The following is an 18647-nucleotide window of genomic DNA, read 5'->3' on the forward strand; positions in this document are numbered from 1 at the left end:
TCTGTTTTGTTTCCCCTCTTGGTGCTGTTTCTTGTCTACATCTCACATCTCCTTGCCACCTTCCTTTGTCATCCATCACTAACCGAGCCAATGGTGTGGTTTTTGCATGCAGCCGTCCCTCAGCAGTCCTCGAGAGCAGCTGGCGGGGCTCCTCAGCGCACACACTCGCCGGTGCCTCCACTTGGCTATGTGGCAGGACAGCCCCACAACCTCGGTACCTCCCAGGGAAGGGGCGAGCTTGGTGGAGCTGTGTGGCAGGATGAGACAGGCGTTAGGGCAGTTACGTCAGGATATGAGGTGTTAGGAGGATGAGTGAGGGGTGAGAGTGACTGTTTTTTGAGAGGACAAGTGAAGTGTTAGGACAGATATGTGTGGGTATGAGGTGTTAGGAGGCTGAGTGATGGGTACGAGTGGGTGTCTTTGAGGGCAGTGAGGAACAAGTGAGGCTGTGTTTCTGAATAATGGGGTGTGAGTGAGTTGTTATTTTTGAGTTAATGAGTGAGGTATTAGATAATGAGGTGTTGAGGTATTAGGGTCTTGAATGATATGTATGAGTGGCAATTTTTTGAGAGGATAAGTGAGGTATTATGACAGTGAGGTTATGAAGTATTAGGGTCTGAAAGATATGTGTGAGTGTGACCATTGCTTAGGGAGGATGAGTTAGGTTAGGTTAGGTTAAAGTTTTGAGCGATACATGCAAGTAGGTAATTAATTTAGGCCTTCATTTGCTGTTGCTCAAGGAAGGAACGGTGTGGTGGACCTTATGGTATCTTAGGTTAGGTTAGGGTCTTGAATGCTGTGTGAGTAGGTATTAGCCCTTAATTTACTATTGCTCAAGGAAGGAACTGTGGTGGACTTAAGGGTATCTTTGGTTAGGTTAAGTTAGGTTACAGTCTTGAGTGATATGTGTGTATTTATTATTGCCCAAGGAAGGAACTGTGTGGTGGGGTGAAGTATCTTAGGTTATGTGATGCTAGGGGCTTGGATGATGTGAAGGAGTGTTTGGTGTGTTTCGTGAAGACAACACAGTGCTAGACCTTGCCATCTTGGTGCCAGGGAAGGTGCTACAGTGTTCGTATAATTTCCTTAGATTTATATAGGATTTTAGAAGGGTTTGTTTGTATGAATGTGTGTGTGTGAATGTATTGGACAGTTTATTTTCTTAGGTTTGTGTAGGTTGGTAGTGTGTTTGTGTGTATGTGTGTATAGCTAGCATCATGGGTAGAATATTGTAGTGTGTGAGTGCATGTGTGTGTGTGTGTGTGTGTGTGTGTGTGTGTGTGTGTGTGTGTGTGTTTAGCTAGCATCATGGGTATCGGTATCAGGCATGTGAGGCGAGGAAGTGTTGCCGCAGCTCTCGAAGTAAGTGAGCGCCTCTCCCTTGACCACCACACACAGCCAAGGCACCTGCAGGAGGCCCTCAGTTCGCTCCTGGTGGGACACTTGGGACGAAACATCAAAGTCTCGGCCATACAGTGCGGGGAGCCAGTGCTGGTACCATCACTCCTCCCTCCCTTCCTCCGTATTGTACTGCAGAATGCCTCCATTTAGTTCTGCCTCGCCGCCAGTAGAGAGCTGTCCTTCGTTGAGAGAGGAAACTGCTCCTGTAGTAGTTTAGCGCTTGCCTCGCCAATCAGAGGTGTTGGAAGGGACCTGTGATGATCTGATTGGTTCCTGAGCTAGATTCTTTTGGCTGTTTGTCTAGTGCTTGTATGTCTAGCCAATCAGAGGTGTTGTAGAGGACAGTTAGTGATCTGATTGGTCCCTAAGGCTTCCTATTACTGAATTCTGGAGTGTTGCTATATTTTCAGCTTAGATCTTGTAGTGCTGACTTATACATCCTGTGACGAGGCATTGCTGAGTCTTGGAAAGTAATCTGCTGGTGAAACGTCTTTTGTGAGATGCCTATTTGAGAATTGCCTGGGTGTAGTGTGAATAGAATGGATGGTGAAAGTAATGGTGATGTGTATGAAAGGCTGGGTGTGACTGGTAAGGGTGGAGAAGTGTGGGGTGTGTTGAAGGTGAGGTGGAACATATCCTGAAGTAGTTTGGTTATAGAAAGTAGGTGAGAATGAGATGAAATAGCTGTAACAGTGAGAAGAATGGCAAAGAATGAGATGACCAAGAGCATAATACGCATATTCGGTTATGGTAGATGTGATGTTTGCAAGAGAATGACCTGCTGGGGACTGAAAGAAAGGGATGAAATTAACATGAATATTATAACACTTAAAGGGTGAATACAAGAACAGAAATAAGTGGAGATCTCTTGCAACCATTCTCTGCAGACAGGTCTTCAGGAGCTAAGATATAGATAGATAGGTAGACAGATAGAAAGATGACGTGAGCTAGGTAGCAGGAGCCGCAGTGAAATGGACGGAAGTGGTTGTTTATATTGTATAACATAGAAGGCGGATGGGAAAGTGAATGGATTAGAGTGGAAGAATGAAGCGCAGTGAAAGAATTAGGAGAAAGTGCTTGTATAATAGATAAGTTAGATGGAGAAGTGAATGAATTAGAGTGGAAGAATGAAGTGCAGTGAAAGAATTAGGAGGAAGTGCTTGTATAATAGAGAAGGTAGATGTGGAAAGTGAATGGCTTAGTGTGTGAAAGAATAGAGTGCAGTGAAAGAGTCAGGTGGAAGTGGTTGTGTGGTAAGGAAGGTGGATGGGACAGTGAATACATTAGTGTGCAAGAATGAAGTACAATGAAAGAACAGGGATATGCAAGGTTGAAATATTTAAAGAAGTGAGTGCAGAAAATATTAAATAGGAGTATACTAAATTTGATACATCTAATTTCTAATAAGATAACCCATAAGTCTTTATAGTTGTGCATGAGGCTTATAAGTAAATTTGTGCTATTAAATCTCCTTTCTTTTATAAATCAGTCTTGGAAACTTGTGGTTCGTTTCTGTCACAAGTTGTTTTGCCCATTCCGCTTCCCATAATGCATTTTGTGTGTTCTCTTTACATTCTTCTCCCTTCTAAGTTCACTGATGTTAATGTCCTTTGTTGGGTTGGTATATGTTAAAAGAAGGGATGATTGATATAGATTAATTAAAAGAAAAGAAACACAAGTGAAATAGTGATAAATGAAGAATTGTCTGAGAGAGAGAGAGAGAGAGAGAGAGAGAGAGAGAGAGAGAGAGAGAGAGAGAGAGAGAGAGAGAGAGAGAGAGATGAAAGAATAGATCATGAGAGAAGAAGAAGAGGGAGTGGGGAAAGAGAAGAAAGGAAGAAGTGTACATAAAACTCCAGTGAAGGAAGGGAAGGAGGGAAGGAAGTAGAGGAGGAGTAACCATGAAACTCAGGTGAAAGAAGGGAAGGAGGGAAGGAAGAAAAGGAGTAATCATGAAACTCCAGTGAAAGAAGAGAGAAAAAGGAAGGAAAAGAGGAGTAATTATGAAACCCCAGTGAGGGAAGAGAGAAAAAGGGGAAGGAAAGGAGGGAAGAAAGAAAAGGAGGAGTAGTCATGAAACTCAAATGAAGGATGGGAAGGAAGAGTGAATAAGTGAAGGAAAGAGGAAGTAATTAATCATAAAATTCTCCATTGGTCATCATGTCATTATATCAAAGCATCAACCTTTCTATATCCTGACAGGAGGAAGCTGGTCTCTTCTAAAAGCAATCCCTGTCCCTGCATATGGCTTGTGTGTGCTTTGTAAACACTCATAACTCTTGAGTTCTGTGGTGTGGCACTAACAAAGGTAACTCCAAGTGTGTGTGTTCCTCAATGTGCACTGCCTTTGTTGTGTGTTGTGTGAGCTTGTGACACCCGTGATGCTCCCCAGTTTGTTTGTTTGGTGAGAGAGTGACAGAGAGAGAGAATGTTCTGTGATATTCTATTGGTACCATATTGTCAGCCAGTGCACAGTGGAAAACTTCATTACTTTGTGCATCTTCACAGGCAGGACTTTTTTGTATGGTCTTCAAGTGGAGCCAGTTGCTTGATACCTTGAATTGTCTATAAACTCTAGTTTCATTAATGGCAGGACAGTCAGTGCCAAACATCATTCACTTGGCGCAGGTGATCATCTTGGCGTGAGCAATAAAGAGTTGGAGTTGTGGTCACTTCGAATGTTGTGTCGGGGATTCACCTCCTGCTTTCTTCCTCTCTTGGGTTCCCTTTAGGTCAGTTCGTCAGTGTTTCCTATTACTGAATTCTGGGATGTTGCTATGTTTTCAGCTTAGATCTTGTAATACTTACATAAAGCTGCTGTGAAGAGGGCAGTGCTTAGATTCATTACCATTTGGACCAAGATAGACACTAAGACTTAAGTGGTGTTGGTTGACCTTGACTGTCCTGCTACTACACTACTGTTGTACTTAATGTTTACTTCCTTATACTTAAAACTGATATATTCCTTCTGAGGCTAAGATTACATACTTGTTTAATGTGATAAGGCTTCATGACGTCAAGATATTATCCTGTGTTGCATGAATCAGTGTCATGCATGTGGTGGTGTAGATACAAGTACAGAAGATTCTGGAGACAGTGAAGTAACGCTGTGTGACAGTTGTGTCTTCCGATTCCATGGCATGAACTGTCCACTTTTCTTGGAAGTATTTTCACCTTCCACTCTATCAGTGATTTTCCTCTCCCACTTGCATGTCCCTCTCGTGTGAGGAGGACAGACATGAGAGGCAAGACAACCTCTCCTTCCCTTCAGATGGTACTAACTGAAACTTTCCATTTTGATGTTTTAGTTTAGCTTTGCCTTTGTGCAGCATACATACAAAATGATGACTTGGCCAGTTTCTTCTAGAATGTTGTTATGTTGACTTTGTATAAAAATGTTTGCTAATTGACTTGATAGTGGAAACCAATTAATTTGTTAATAATTGCTCAGTTAATAGTATAAAGCTGACTTAGGTAATTGTAATACCAGAGTGTTGTAATCTTGATTTATAAAGGTGTTAGCTAACTGATGATTGTTGAACAATCCAAGTCTTTGCATTGTTTGTTAATATACATAAGTACATACATTTTTTGCATTAATGTTATAACTGAAAACAAAATCACTAGGAACTAATGACTACAGTAAATTATCCTTTCATTATTCATTGACCAGTTTATTGACAAAAAACTTGTAAATTTGTAACCTTACTGTTGTGACAAAAAATCTTAAAGGAACAGGATCATAGTTTTATCTGAAACTTCATTCCTTAAGAATGACATTGATATATGTTTTTGGTACCCATGAAAATCATTGATGTAGTGCCACTCATGTGATGTCCATTGTTGTGCTGGCCTATCACATCATGTCATGTCCTGCTGGCCTCACTTTAGGGTTCTCTCTTTGAAGGACTTAGTTCTTTGCCATGTGGGAGATGCCTGACTGGTCCTTGCCTTGCAGATTGCCGAGACCCTGGATGTGTTGCGCTCACTGCTGTCAGGCCATCTTAGCAGGCAGCAGGAAGTGAACCACCTGTTGACCAGTGCCCCACTGCTGGTCGGAGAGGGTCAGGTCAGTCAATGTCTTTGTTCAGCTATCGCTGTTCATCACTTCACTGATTCCTTCCCTCACACTCACCTTCGTTTACTCCCCAGGGTGGCGGTGGCGGGGCCCTTCATTCACCCCGAGGAGGAGGCCAGGCCAGGAAAAGTCCCCGGCAGGCACCTGAAGGAGCAGAAGGAAGCGCAAAGACATTGGTTCGCCAAGGAACCTTCAATGTGGATGAGGAAGGGACGGAAGGGGAGCAGGAAGGCCCCACCACCCTCCATGCCACCCTGGATGCCCACCTCACTAGGACAAAGGGTGTGAGGCAGCTCAAATAAAAGGGTGACCAAGGGAGAGACTGAGAAAGAGAGGGTTGGGTGTCATTACTGCTGCTGCTGCTGCTGCTGCTGCTGCTGCTGCTGTTATTATTATTATTACTGCTGCTACACCACTTCTGAGACTGTGGCTTTTTTTTCTCTTTTTTTTTTATGCTATAAGGACTGGTTGCTCTTCTTTTGTTGCTGTTGCTGCTGTCACTTTACTATTTCTTCTTCCTCAACTTCTACTAGTACTACTGCTACTGTGATTCCTTTCCAATTCTAATTTGATGATACTCATAACTACTGCTATTTCTACTCTTATTACTAATACTTCTTCAATTACTGTTTCTACTTCTACTTCTGCTACTACTACTGTTACTTCTGTTCCTCCTCTTCCTCTTCCTCTTCTTACTATGTTAACTTGATTATTCTCCAGCTAATAATTTCGCCATTTCTACAACTGACTATTACTACTACTACTACTACTACAATTCCCTGTACTATTTCTTCCACTACTACTCTCATTACTACTGCTGTTGTTATGGTGGCAGTGATGTTGTGTCCAGTAGCCCCATGACACAAGCGTTCTGTCTGTGATGTTCAAAAAAAGTTCCTTTCGTCACAACACAAGGAGGAGTCTCATGGAGTCTTGGCATCAGTGAGAGCTCTTTGGCCAGTGAGTCAGTGAGGCTGTTGTCAGTGTGTGGGCTGCATTCAGATTTGAGTGTAGTCTGTGTGTAGGTCCGGTGTGGGTTGCAGTTTACTGTCCTGATTGATCACAAACAGTTACACAATCAAAGGAATTTATGTTGATGTAATACAGGCAAATTGTGATTATGAGTGACTTACTTTCACTGGAAGTCTTTGTGAATTTACAGAGATTAATTTTGTGTTCTGTGGGTTTTTTCGAGTAGGTGTGATTTCAGTATTTTTAAGTTATTTTTTTGGATTTTAGTTAGAAATGTGAGTTCTACATTTGTAAAATCAGGATAAAGAACAATATTACTTTATTTGTAATGGAAAATTTGTAAATTCAACGTTCATAGATTTTGCATCACCTGTACTGTGTTGTGAAGAGATTAGGAACTGTTTCAAGATCAATTAGAGATTAGGACATGGGGAAGCAGGGAGTAAGAATCTGTATACAAAGAGTTTGGCAGGAGCCTTTTCATAGCTTTTCCAGTCATTTTGTTGACAGTCACTCATAATTTTGCTTTTGATTGTTGGTTAATCTTTATTGTCTTCTCAAATTAGTGGAGACTTAGTGAAGGCAAACTTGTGAGTGGATGGTGGATGTCAATGAACTGGCTGAAGAAGTGATGCTAATACCTTCTGTCCATTCCTGTGTATATTCCCCTCATGTCCCTTGTGTTTTGGAGTGATGAGGCATCCTTGAGATCTTCCTCTGCTTATTGACACTTCTATTTGCTACTTAGTATTTGTTTTTATTGTCTGAACCGTTGGTCATTCGGCCTTGTGTTCATCTCCCTGAGTCCCGTGATGCACAAAATACGTTACACATTCAGAAGGATTGAATGTTCTCTGTATTGATGTCTATGTAACCATTATGTTAGCACTAGCATTGCACACTGTATTATAATATTTACAGAACTCTCGTAAGTCACGTATATAATGCACAAACTTAGCTTTGCATGCACGTAAACTATGGATCTCCTCTTAGCATCATGTGATATATTGAAATGCATGAAGCCTCCTTTTGACATCCTTCTTTAGGTAGCTTGTATGTTTTGGTTAAAGGCGAGGCTGTGTAGATCTCTCCTTGGTATTGTGATATATTAGTGCACAAAACTATTTATATTGATGCACAAAACTGTTTTTTATCTCCTAAGTGGATTCTTTAATTCGGTTGTAGGTGAGATCTGTTAGGTCTCCTCTCCCTGCTGTCTTTATGTGATATATTAATGCATACCAAATTATCTTTTTTTTTTTTATCTGCTAGGAATGTAGCTTTTTATTATGCTTATAGGAAAGCCTTTTTTGGTTTTATCTCTCTGCTGTCTTGATTTTGTGAAATGTGGTGATGAGAGGAAATGTGGAATGATGCAAAAGTATTATATCTCTAATGTTTCAGCTCTGAAGATGACAACAGCAGAAATGTTAGAGAAATAAAGTACTTCTTCCTCACTCTGTCTCCCCTCACCACCATATTCCTCTCCCTTGCTGTGCTTTTTCTTGATTGTGATATGTTCATGCACACCAAATTTTGTACCCCTAAGTAGTAAGGTTGTTTTGATAGAAGGTGAGAGGTGAGTCTTTTCCCATGCTCAGTGTTGTGTAGTGTTGCTGCCCCTCGCCACAGCAACACTCGCGTAGCCAAACCCAGACATCGATTCATGGTTAGAGTTGTCACGTTCCCCATCATCCCTCCTGTTGATAACTTGCTATTTGTGTCTCCCTGCTTTTCTTACATGGGATTTTGGTTGAATGAGTCGTCCATCTGGGAAGCAGTTGAGATTGCTGTCGCTTTGATGTGATGAAGTCCTGGTCATGTATCAACGCCTCCCTGTCTTTGCCTCACAGGATGTTGATTGGTTCTTGAAACTGATCTGGAGACACGGAAGATAGTGGTTTTGATGTGTTTAACTCTTGTTTGTTTCATTGGTATCTCCAGGTCTTTATTAAGGGAGATGTTGATTGATTCAGAAGATTCATCAGGTACAGGAGGCATTCAAGTTGGTGGTCGTTTTGATGCGTTTAACTCCTATTTGTTTTGTCATTGTCTCCAAGAAATTAATCAGGTATAGGAATAGTCAAAATAGTGTTAGGTTTATAAAATTCAGTGTCACTCCTTTTTTCTGCAGATATTGGGTCTGCCTCAATCACTCATGGCTTGTTTCACTTAGAGCATGAAGATCTGTAGGCTGTGCTGTAATTAGTGTCACATAATTCATCACAAACATCATCCGTGAGTGTTTGTTGGTCTCTGTGATCTTTTACTTTCCCCCCATAAGGTTGATCAATTGAATTAAGTACATTACTGTAAGAGTTTGCTATTAATACAGCAGTTTTTCTTCCATATCAAATCAGGAATCTCATTAATCTATCACTGTCCCCCCAACATGTAGATAAATGGAGTTACATACGGTGATGGAGATCTTCTGTTGATTCAGCACTCAGCAGGTCGTCTATTAATACAGCAAGTTTAATTTTTCTTGTATGTCAAATAATTCAGGAATCCCATTGATCTGGAACTGTTCCCTCACCATGTCGATAAATGGAATTATGTACAATGATGTAACGATGCAGGTTTTTTTGTTGGTACAGCAGGTTGTCTATTAATACAGCAGGTTTGATTTTCTTCTATATCAAATAATTCAGGAATTTCATTAATCTGCAAATTTTTCCTCACCATGTCGATAAATGGAATTATGTACAATAACAGGATTTTGTTTTGATACAGCAAGTTGTCTATTAATAGGGCAGGTTTTGTTTCTTCTGCTGTACTGAATCAAGTTCCTCAGTAATGCATATTCTGCTTGAGGCCTCATTTACCTTCTCTCAGGACTTGCTGCATGGTTACTAGGAGACCCTTGTTACATAACTAAGCTTTGGCAGCTGCAGACAAGGGCTTGTGGTGGCTTATGGCTGCATGGCTGGACTGGGTTGTTTAATAATGAATTGTGAATCTCAACTCTACCCCAGAAGTTTGTTGTTCCCAGGAATTTAATTATTTCTGTGGTTTTTGAACATTTCTTCTGTCTTTTGCTCATTCTTGGGGATATTTGTGTCCCCGTCAGTCTGTTGGTAATGTGTCAGGTGCATGAAGGACAGTGTTCCTTTGCCTCAATATTGTGTAGCTTACAGAGTGCCCTGGTTGTGTTGGCACGTTGCTCAGACCCACGACGGGGTGAAAGCTGCTTATACCATGCCATTCTTTTGGTGATCAGACAGCCTTGCTTGTTCAAATGCTCTGGAAAAGTAAGTGTACATAGTGAATGGACTAGAATCTGCATTGTATTTCATTCTGTCACTATACAGTTGCTTTTACATACGTAATTCAGGTTATACTTACAAGTGCTCAAATAATTCCCTTGTTTTGTTATAAAGAAATAAGAAATACCATGGAAAGACTGCAGTTAAAACTGGTTGTAAAGTTATGAGCCACAGGGAACTACAAACTGGTGAGGTGTGACTGCAGAGGCACAGGATTAAGAGGCATTTTGTGTCCTTAACAAAATGCTGCTGGTCATGGTTAGTAGATTAACATGCATCAACTTCCAATGTGTTGTGCATTTTAACTTCAATCTTAAGTCCTCATTTGCTGTGAGTCTCCTTACCAAACTTGTTACCAAACTTGACAATGGAGACAGTAACAGCAGATCAGGGGATTTGAGATTAAGGGTGAATATTGAACAGTAGAAGTGCAGCACATTAATCAGCTATTCTCCAGGACTACTTTTATCAGCTGTGTTTATTTGTGCTCACCCTTGCCTGTGTTGTGTTGCCTGTTGGTGTGCCTCGGGCTGGAGTGTCACTGCCCCTTGCCACTGTCTACACAGAGGTTGTTCACGTTAAGGTTGTCCCTTACAGGAGCAGTTTGTTGAGATTAGTGTGTTATGCAAAATAGGTTAAGTCCCTTTTTTTACTTTCTAAATTAGATATATTTTTGTGCTGCTTAAGGCATAAGTGCCTCTAAGGAACACTCTTTGGTTGGCAAACTGAAATTGTGTTCTTCAGGGATGACTTTTGTGTAAATCTTAAGAGTGGAGAGTTTAGTAGGAGTGTGAGGATTGCTGTCACTGCCCTCCCTTCCTGGTGCTCCTGGAAGCCTTGGACGCACAAATGACAGACATAACTAGTCCGTAGAATTGTGAAACCGACAGCTGTTGGAGATGTAAGCGTGTAGTTTGCTTGTTCGTCCAGCGTAGGACCTGTGAGCTGAGATACTTAACAAGGGTATCAGCGAAGACTCCTTGAGGGGATTTATTACTTCCATATTTTTGTAAGTAGCAGGAGAACTTTGTGCCTTTTATTAGTACACGTAAGGAAATCTGGTAGACTGGAAACACTGCTATGAAACACTTTCATCCTCCCTTGTGCCAGTCTCTGTGGCCATGAGGGAGCAGCACTTGTAGCTTCTGGTGTTCTGTGGTCTTGTAGCCAAAGTGCAGAGCTTTATCCATTTACTGTGTACTGTATATTGAAAAAAGGCAAAATATAAACTCATGGTACTCTTTGATCTTTCTCTATACTGCACCTATGTAGATGTAGAATGCACACTGTGTATTTTAGAATATACGGGTCTTAGTATGTACTATTGTAACTAGTCTGGGTTTGTTGCACTTGGTTTTGTGGGCAAGGTGGTAATATACAAGTATGGATTGTGGGATTGCTAGATGGCTCAGGTTGTGAGTTTGATCCTGGCTCACAGCAATTCTTTCTGAGGGGAGGAGTAGCACCTTCTCATAACCCTGAAGTGGTACAACATTATCTTGTGGTGGTGGTGGCAATACTCGTCACTTTTTAACTTGATTTGTATTGGTGCAATGATTTTAACCTGACAGTATATCTTGAACCAATTTCCAAATTTTCATCTGTTTGGTATGATGCAATGATTTCAATATTTATTTAGATAATCTAAGTTAGTGAGAAGTTGTGGGTGACATTGATGATCTTTGTCCACATTCTGTATTAGCTTTGATGTGGCCTTTACTTAGTTACTTAGAACTGAGGAGTACATGGGGAAGAGAGTGCTGGAGATGGAGCCACCAGTCAGGAAGAGAGGAAAACCAAAGGGAACACTGTATGAGTGATGGTGCAAGTGGTGGATGTAACAAGATTTAGAAGACAGAGTAAGGTGGAGATGAATGATATAATGTGGAAGTTACTTAGGACTGTGTGTTTTGTACTTGTCACTTCATCTTGGTATTCTAAAGGGTATAGTGCATGTGACTAAGAATATCCATCAGCTCATCACCTGTCCTCAGATGTTGTGGTGTTATTTGTTGTTACGGACAGCACGTTACCGGTCACAGGAATAAGGTAATGATTTTTCAGCTATGGTCGCCAAAAGCAATGAATTTTTGCCTATTGTTATTTTTGCAGATTCACAAAAAAGTAATTATTTTATCAGATTCAAGGTATAAAGATGAATAAGAACTACAGAAGATAAGTAGGAAATTAATTCTTCTCATACAAAGTCACAGTATTACAGATGGCCCATGCAACACTCAGTACCAAATTTTGTACCATGACTCATTCAATTACCACATCATTCACAGAGCCACACACTGCAATACCCATACACACCACACCACACCTCACCAATCATTCCTTCTTATCTTCACACCTTCCCTTCATTTGTTCCTATCTCTTGTCAATCCTCACCCATCACATATACACCTTCCCTTCACATCTTCACCCTGATTTACCACCTCTCACTCTCATCCCCTCTCCTAAGCCTCATCCATCACACATCTTTCACTAACCATCCCTTCACATCCTCCTATCACTCACTCCATCTCACCCCATTCACTAACCATTCCTTCACATACATCCTTGAGTCAATAAATCTCACCCCTACTCCCTGCTCTCCCCCAGCCTCTCCTCCTGGTACACCTCCTCTGGTGCATCAGAGCTGAACCACTCGTGAATGATGTGCTGGCGGTACGACTCCCCCTCAGGGTCACACTCCCCAGAGAACCTGTCCTGGGGGACGTCATCAAGGGCATAAAAGGCCTCGGCATCCTCCTGAGGGCCCTGACGCTGCAGCACAAAGTTATGGAGGGCGAAGCAGCTCAGTATGACAGCACACGATGTCTTGGGGTTGGAGCGGAGTTCCCTGGCGGTGCACTGGAAGCGATGGCGGATCATGCCAAACGCCTGCCTTGCCCTGCGTCGTGTGGAGGAGTGGGCACGATTGTAGCTCCTCTCTGCATGTGTGGATGGACAAGGCACCGGTGTCAGGAGGTACCGCTGGCACTGGTACGCTGCATCCCCTACCAAGTGCCCATACTCACCCTGCTCAAGGACCCTACGCAGCCGGGAGTTGTCATATATCAGCCAATCAGGGACACTGCCACCCCAACGCACTATGGCGGTGAGGATGCGCAGGTTGGGCCCCACCACCACCTGGCAGTTGATGGAGTACCAGCCCTTACTGTTGCGGCACTGCTCAGCCATGGTGCCCCCTGGATTGGAGATCCTCATGTGAATGCAGTCGATGGCACCAATCACGTTTGGGAACTGTGCCACCTCGTAGAACCTGCAAGAATGTGTGTGAGTGAGGATCTGTGTGTGTAGGAGGGAGGATTTACATGCATACGCATAAGCATGTATATGTGAAGGGAAACTGTTTACTTTGTTGTTTTCTCTCTCATTATGTAGATTTTATTTATCTAATCCTAATCCCCCCACCCCCCTGTCTCTCTCTCTCTCTCTCTCTCCTGACCTGGGAAGACCACAGACCCACAGTATGTCCCCCTGCAGTATATAAACCAACCAGTTTTCAAGGTTTTGCAATAGTGACACTTGTGTACTGAGAACTGACAAATTATAATAATTAATCTCTGTATTGCACCAACTTTTGCTGATTTAGGCTTTGGACTGCCCCGGTATGTATTTGATGAAGCTCAAAGTGTCATATCATTACTTTCATCAGTAGTGTGTTGTGGATCTGAACTCTCTTTGCTGGTTTCTGAATATGAGAGCTGCTTAGTGCTTTCTCCCCCACCCTCCCATGAACATGATGTGCCAGGATCCTCAGCTAACATTATCTCCTGTGAATGTGTGCATGCCCTAACCCCCAACAAACATAACCCCTCCAAAGATGTGTACACTGTTACTACCACAGTCCTCCTATGATCACCTGTTTATAGTCACTCCCTACCTCATGATGGCCCACCATAATCCACCTGTCTGTCTGTCCCTCCCCTCAGCCACTCACCTCTCGTGTATCTCTGGAGCCTGAGTGGTTGAGGGGAACACCACAAACTGGCCGTAGCGCCGAGCCAACGCCTCCGAGACACGGTGGATGGTGCGGCACACGGTGGGCTGACTCACCTCCAGGCCATGCTGCTCCCCCACCTCCTTCTGGTGATGCAGGAATACTGTGTGAAGATTTAATGAATGCACAAAGTGAAGTGTCATAATAATATCCAAAGGAGCAAAATACGTTAATAAAGACTTAATAAATGCACAAAGTGAAGCGTGTTTGTATATCCCCAGGAGGACAATGTGTTAATAAATTAGTAATTCAAATCAATAATAACAAGCATAGGCATCACACACTCACTCCCCCTACAGTTCCTCACACAAATACTAGCAATAATCAGTCATAATCAGCAGTCATTTTAGCTCACTGGAGGACACACAAATGTGTTACACCTGTAACTGACCAATGCTCTCACACTGGCTTGCTGGCCTATATATTCCTTGGCTTACTTATTCTTTGGCTTTCTTACCAAAGTCCTTATTTATTTGTAAATAAGATGTCAGATCATACAATAAAATTTCATAAAATTTACTTCATAAAATTTACTTGTATGATTAAATAAGTGTTTTGGTAGGAAAGCCAAAGAATAAGTAAGCCAAGTGGTGTATGAAAGCACTGGCTGGTGACAATGTTACTACATGAGTGTCCTCAGGTGGCAAAATTACTTGATGCAGCACCACACGACCCTGCTGCTGTGGTCTTAAATCAGCTGATGAAGCACACACCTGGTATGAGCCGGTGCAGTAAAAATGCAGGGCAAGCAACAGCTGGTAGGGGGCTGGGAGGGGGCGGCCACGGTTATCCAGGCGGTCAAGGTCACCCTGGATGATGGAGAGCAGCTCACGAAATGACTCCTTGGAGAGTCTGTGGGAGGTTGCTGCATTGGTCTTCTCTTCCCTCTGTGGCAGGTTTCTTCAATACAACTCTTACTTCCTTCAAGTGTTAAATTCTAACTATACAAATTAGTTTTAAAAATGCCACTTCCTTTCTCTGCATACAATGCCACTTCCTTTCTCTGCATACAAAGTACTATTGAAATACCTAATACACACACAAAAGAGAAAAGTAACACACTAAATATTAAAAGATTAATAAACTAGATAGTAAAAGGAAGGAAAGATTTATCGATCACTGGAATGAAGAAAAGGCAAACAAAAAAAGTTTATAAGTCTGAAAAGGAAGACTGACAAAACTGCTATTGCATTAACATGCACAAAAAAAGGAAAGACAAAGTAAAAATGAAAAGGCTGATACACAAAGTCAATAAAATCACACATATACGAGGAAAGGGAGGAAAGATTTACGAATCACCAGAAAGACGAAAAGACAAATAACAGAGAAATTCTGATAGGAGAACTGATGAGAGAAGCACCAGCCACTCTTCACTATACACTTCCTGGAAATATAAGCATACACACACAAGGAGAGGGAGGAAATACTTATGGATCACCGGAAAGAGGAAACTACAAATAAAAACCAGAGAAATATAAGAACTTGAAAGGAGGACAGACAAGAGAGAAGCACCAACCACTTCTCACCTGTACATCTCCTGGAAGTGCTGCTCTGTGTACTTAGTGAGGGGGTCTGTAGGATCCGTCAGCTTGGCACTAAGAAGCAGTAGCTGTCTGTACCGCCGCAGACGCACCTCCCGACGCAGGCTGGCAGTGGATGGACGATGCGACACTGCCTGGTGATAGGAATGGGAAGCTTAGGAGAGGAACAAGAGAAATACAGATGTGATACTGCCTGGTGATGGAAATGGGAGGCTTAGAGGTGGAATAAGAGAAATAAAGATGTGATACTGCCTGGGGATGGTAAAGGGAGGCTTAGAGGAGGGACAAGAGAAGAGAAGTGACATTGCCTGGTGACAGAAATGGGAGTCTTGGGAGAGGAACAAGAAAAGTGAAGATGTGACACTGCCTGGTTATGGTAATGGGAGGCTATGGAGAGGAGAAGCAAGAAAAGTGAAGATGAGACACTGCATGGTGATGGTAATGGAAGTCTTAGATGAGGAGGAACAAGAAAAGTGAGAGTTCTGATGATAAAAGGATGAAAGGAGAGCGTGGATGATATGGAAATGCAAGAAATCTCTACTTTTCTAAATTCCCTTCTTTACGTAGCTAAAATTCCGTGACAGGATCCTTTTAAGACTAACTTCAGCTGTGACCATGTGATACATGTACATATTCTATATATTTCTATATATATATTCTATATATTTCTGCACGTACATATTGGACTACAGAAAAGTTATCAGCCTTTTTAACTCTTTCACTGTAATACACAACAGTTCACAGCATTAAAAGCATCTTATGGAGTCTACAAGAAAGGGATAAAAGAAAAGATTTTGTGATTTCCAGACAGTACAATGTTTGGAGGTGGCTGCAGAACAAGTAAAGATGTCTCAGAGTGGTTAGTGATTAAAGAATGATGTGCCAAATAGCAGTGAGTGTTAAGAATTCAAGAACATTGTAAAGACCATGACATTTGCTGAATAATTTATGTCCACCTTTCATTCTTGTCCATACAGTTATCTACTCAGTCTCTCAGATTTCTCTACTGATCCTGTATCTAAAAAAATAAACAGCCTCTCAGATTTCTCTATTGATCCTGTTTCTAAAAAAATAAACAGAGTCCATTCCAGTCACCTGCTATAGTATTTGAAAATTAATTCCTTTTATCTTTTCCTTCTATTCAACTTCATCAACTTTCAAACATTTCACATCTTGCCCTATTAAGATTACCAACACCATGATCTTGGTATGGTCTCTATGACACTTAAATATCTTCATCAGGTTCCCTCATACTTTGTGTCTATCAAATTCAACTAGTTTCACAAAGACACACTCACCCTATACATCATCGTCCTCTTCTCAGCAATTCAAGACATCAATGCGCTTCACTCACTCAGTATGTGGTGCCCCCTTGTGTCTGTGTGTCCATGTAAGGGTTGTGGGTGTGAATGTGCATAAGTCTGTGTAGGTGTGTGTGTGTGTGAAGAGACATGTTGGCTGCAGTCTGTGGGGATGTACATGTTTGCTGGGCTGCCACTTATCAACCTGAAATTAAAAAAAGTAGCATTAGAGAGAGAGAGAGAGAGAGAGAGAGAGAGAGAGAGAGAGAGAGAGAGAGAGAGAGAGAGAGAGAGAGAGAGAGAGAGAGAGAGAGAGAGAGAGAGAGAGAGAGAGAGAGAGAGAGAGAGAGAGAGAGAGAGAGAGAGAGAGAGAGAGAGAGAGAAACCTACATTTATACAATCTGAACAATCATGTGATAATACTGTTTTATCAAATCAATCACTGGTGTTTACTGCAAGTTCATCTATTATCTTCCAAAGCCTCTTCTCCAACATCATCTTGTCAATCTATCACTTGTCACCATCAACATCAGACATTCTCCTTATGCTTAGTTACTGCAATTTTGAAGGAGATACAGCAAATTTTGAGCCTTTATATCACTACAAGGGTAAGGTCGAAGCCAGGCATTTACTGTAACTTTGGGGGGGTGCAATGAGGGAAGTGTGTACAATGTTCCCCTTGATTAATAGGTTAAATATATATAGTTCTGAAAAGCCCCTCACTGTGGCATGGGGAAAAGACTGATATAATGTAATTAGTGTGACTTTAGGAGTGTTCAGGGAGACAAAACTCTTAGTTGTCAACATTCTAAAATCCTGCTTTTTCATCATGTCCCCAAGGTTGTTAAGCATCGGGAAAGAGATAAAGACAATTGAAGTATTAATATATGAAAGCGCTTCTATTGTCACTAAGCCAAAAATGTGTGAGTGGATTTCACTCTCTTGACTAGCATGCAGCAGGTTCTTTGCTATTCTGACTCCCCTTCTAGTAACATAACTAACCACATCACCCTCTCATATATAACAATGTTACAACACAAGTAAGTTAGTACAAGTTCCTGACATAATCCACTAACCCGCCATCCTTGTGCAGTTATTCTTTACTAATGAATATGTTAAACTATGAATATATGCTTGCATCAACACTGATTGGGTATGAAGAATGAAGGATTTTAGAAAACAATATCCTCTTAATTTCAAGGCAAAACTACTTCATCCTGATATATTTCTTTATTAATATGAAATTCCTCCTTGGCAAAATCAACTTATGTTAAAACATTAGTGTAGCCCAATTAGCTCACTTAAACTCCACTACATAAGTTCCCTTAACTGTCACTTTACAATTCCCTGATGACCAAACAGTCAAGAATATTTTACAACAAATTAGGTAAGCTCCTAAGTGGGACTTCATCCCTGGATTCTAGGACAGGGACTTCCTTAATTAGTTACTCCTCAGGCAGCAGACACAAGGTGGTCAGTATCCTGCATGTCCCTTACCTTTCCATTACACCGCTAGCCTTGTATTTAGACCTAAATACTAAATACAAGGCTAGCGGTGTAATGGAAAGGTGAGTGAGGGACATGCAGGATAAGGAGCAGGGCAGGGGTGTTGCTTCCTTCCCTGCCAAGCCTCAGGGAGAGTGTGGATCAAGTAAACACACCTGAACCACGCCTACCTGCCTACATCTGTTACCGCTCCACCTCGCCACACCTCCCACCACGCCCACATCCACACAGCAGTTATACAAACCTGCACACCTTATATTACCTAGGCACGTATTCTTTGTGTTGCTTGGAGCGTTGGTGTGGGTAATACTACTACTTCACAACCCTGGCAGCCTTGAGGAGTCACACTCACGCCGCCATGCTCGACAGATCAGCTGGTGTGAAGTTACCAGATTGCGTATTTTATTTTTTCTCCCTTTACACAGATCAGACAGAAACGTGAATAAAATGGATGTAAAAAATAATCTTATTAAGGAAAAAAAGTAATCAGTGAGCTAAAGATAAAGATAAAAGAAATGAGAAAAGGAGATCAGCCGGTGTCTCGAATTGCCAGATTTGGTATTATCATTT

General features: G+C 41.7%; 2 protein-coding genes across 9 annotated transcripts in view; one reads left to right on the forward strand and one right to left on the reverse strand.

Moving 5' to 3' along the window:
• The window catches only part of LOC135113623 (serine/arginine repetitive matrix protein 1-like), a 33298-nt gene extending 22340 nt beyond the window's left edge, over positions 1-10958 (forward strand). For 6 of the 8 annotated variants that reach the window (XM_064029003.1, XM_064029008.1, XM_064029010.1 and 3 more), the window contains 4 exons: positions 113-214; positions 1399-1494; positions 5360-5470; positions 5554-10958. In XM_064029003.1, the coding sequence (XP_063885073.1) occupies positions 113-214; positions 1399-1494; positions 5360-5470; positions 5554-5781 (537 nt within the window). In that variant the 3' untranslated portion in view covers positions 5782-10958. The remainder of the gene's footprint in view (positions 1-112; positions 215-1398; positions 1495-5359; positions 5471-5553) is intronic. The other 2 variants (XM_064029007.1, XM_064029009.1) reach the window with 2 other exon arrangements.
• A 934-nt stretch (positions 10959-11892) lies between these two features.
• LOC135113625 (putative nuclease HARBI1) lies at positions 11893-18451 on the reverse strand. Its single transcript, XM_064029013.1, has 6 exons — positions 18340-18451; positions 16569-16776; positions 15256-15404; positions 14443-14581; positions 13670-13815; positions 11893-12988 (listed from the first exon to the last, which is right to left on the reverse strand). Exons 2-6 carry the CDS (start codon positions 16578-16580, stop codon positions 12304-12306), a joined length of 1131 nt encoding a protein of 376 aa, XP_063885083.1. The 5' UTR covers positions 16581-16776; positions 18340-18451; the 3' UTR covers positions 11893-12303.
• Positions 18452-18647: the final 196 nt, after the last annotated feature.

This window comes from Scylla paramamosain, chromosome 26 (genome assembly GCF_035594125.1).
Source record: "Scylla paramamosain isolate STU-SP2022 chromosome 26, ASM3559412v1, whole genome shotgun sequence".
NCBI classification, from domain to species: Eukaryota; Metazoa; Arthropoda; class Malacostraca; order Decapoda; family Portunidae; genus Scylla; species Scylla paramamosain.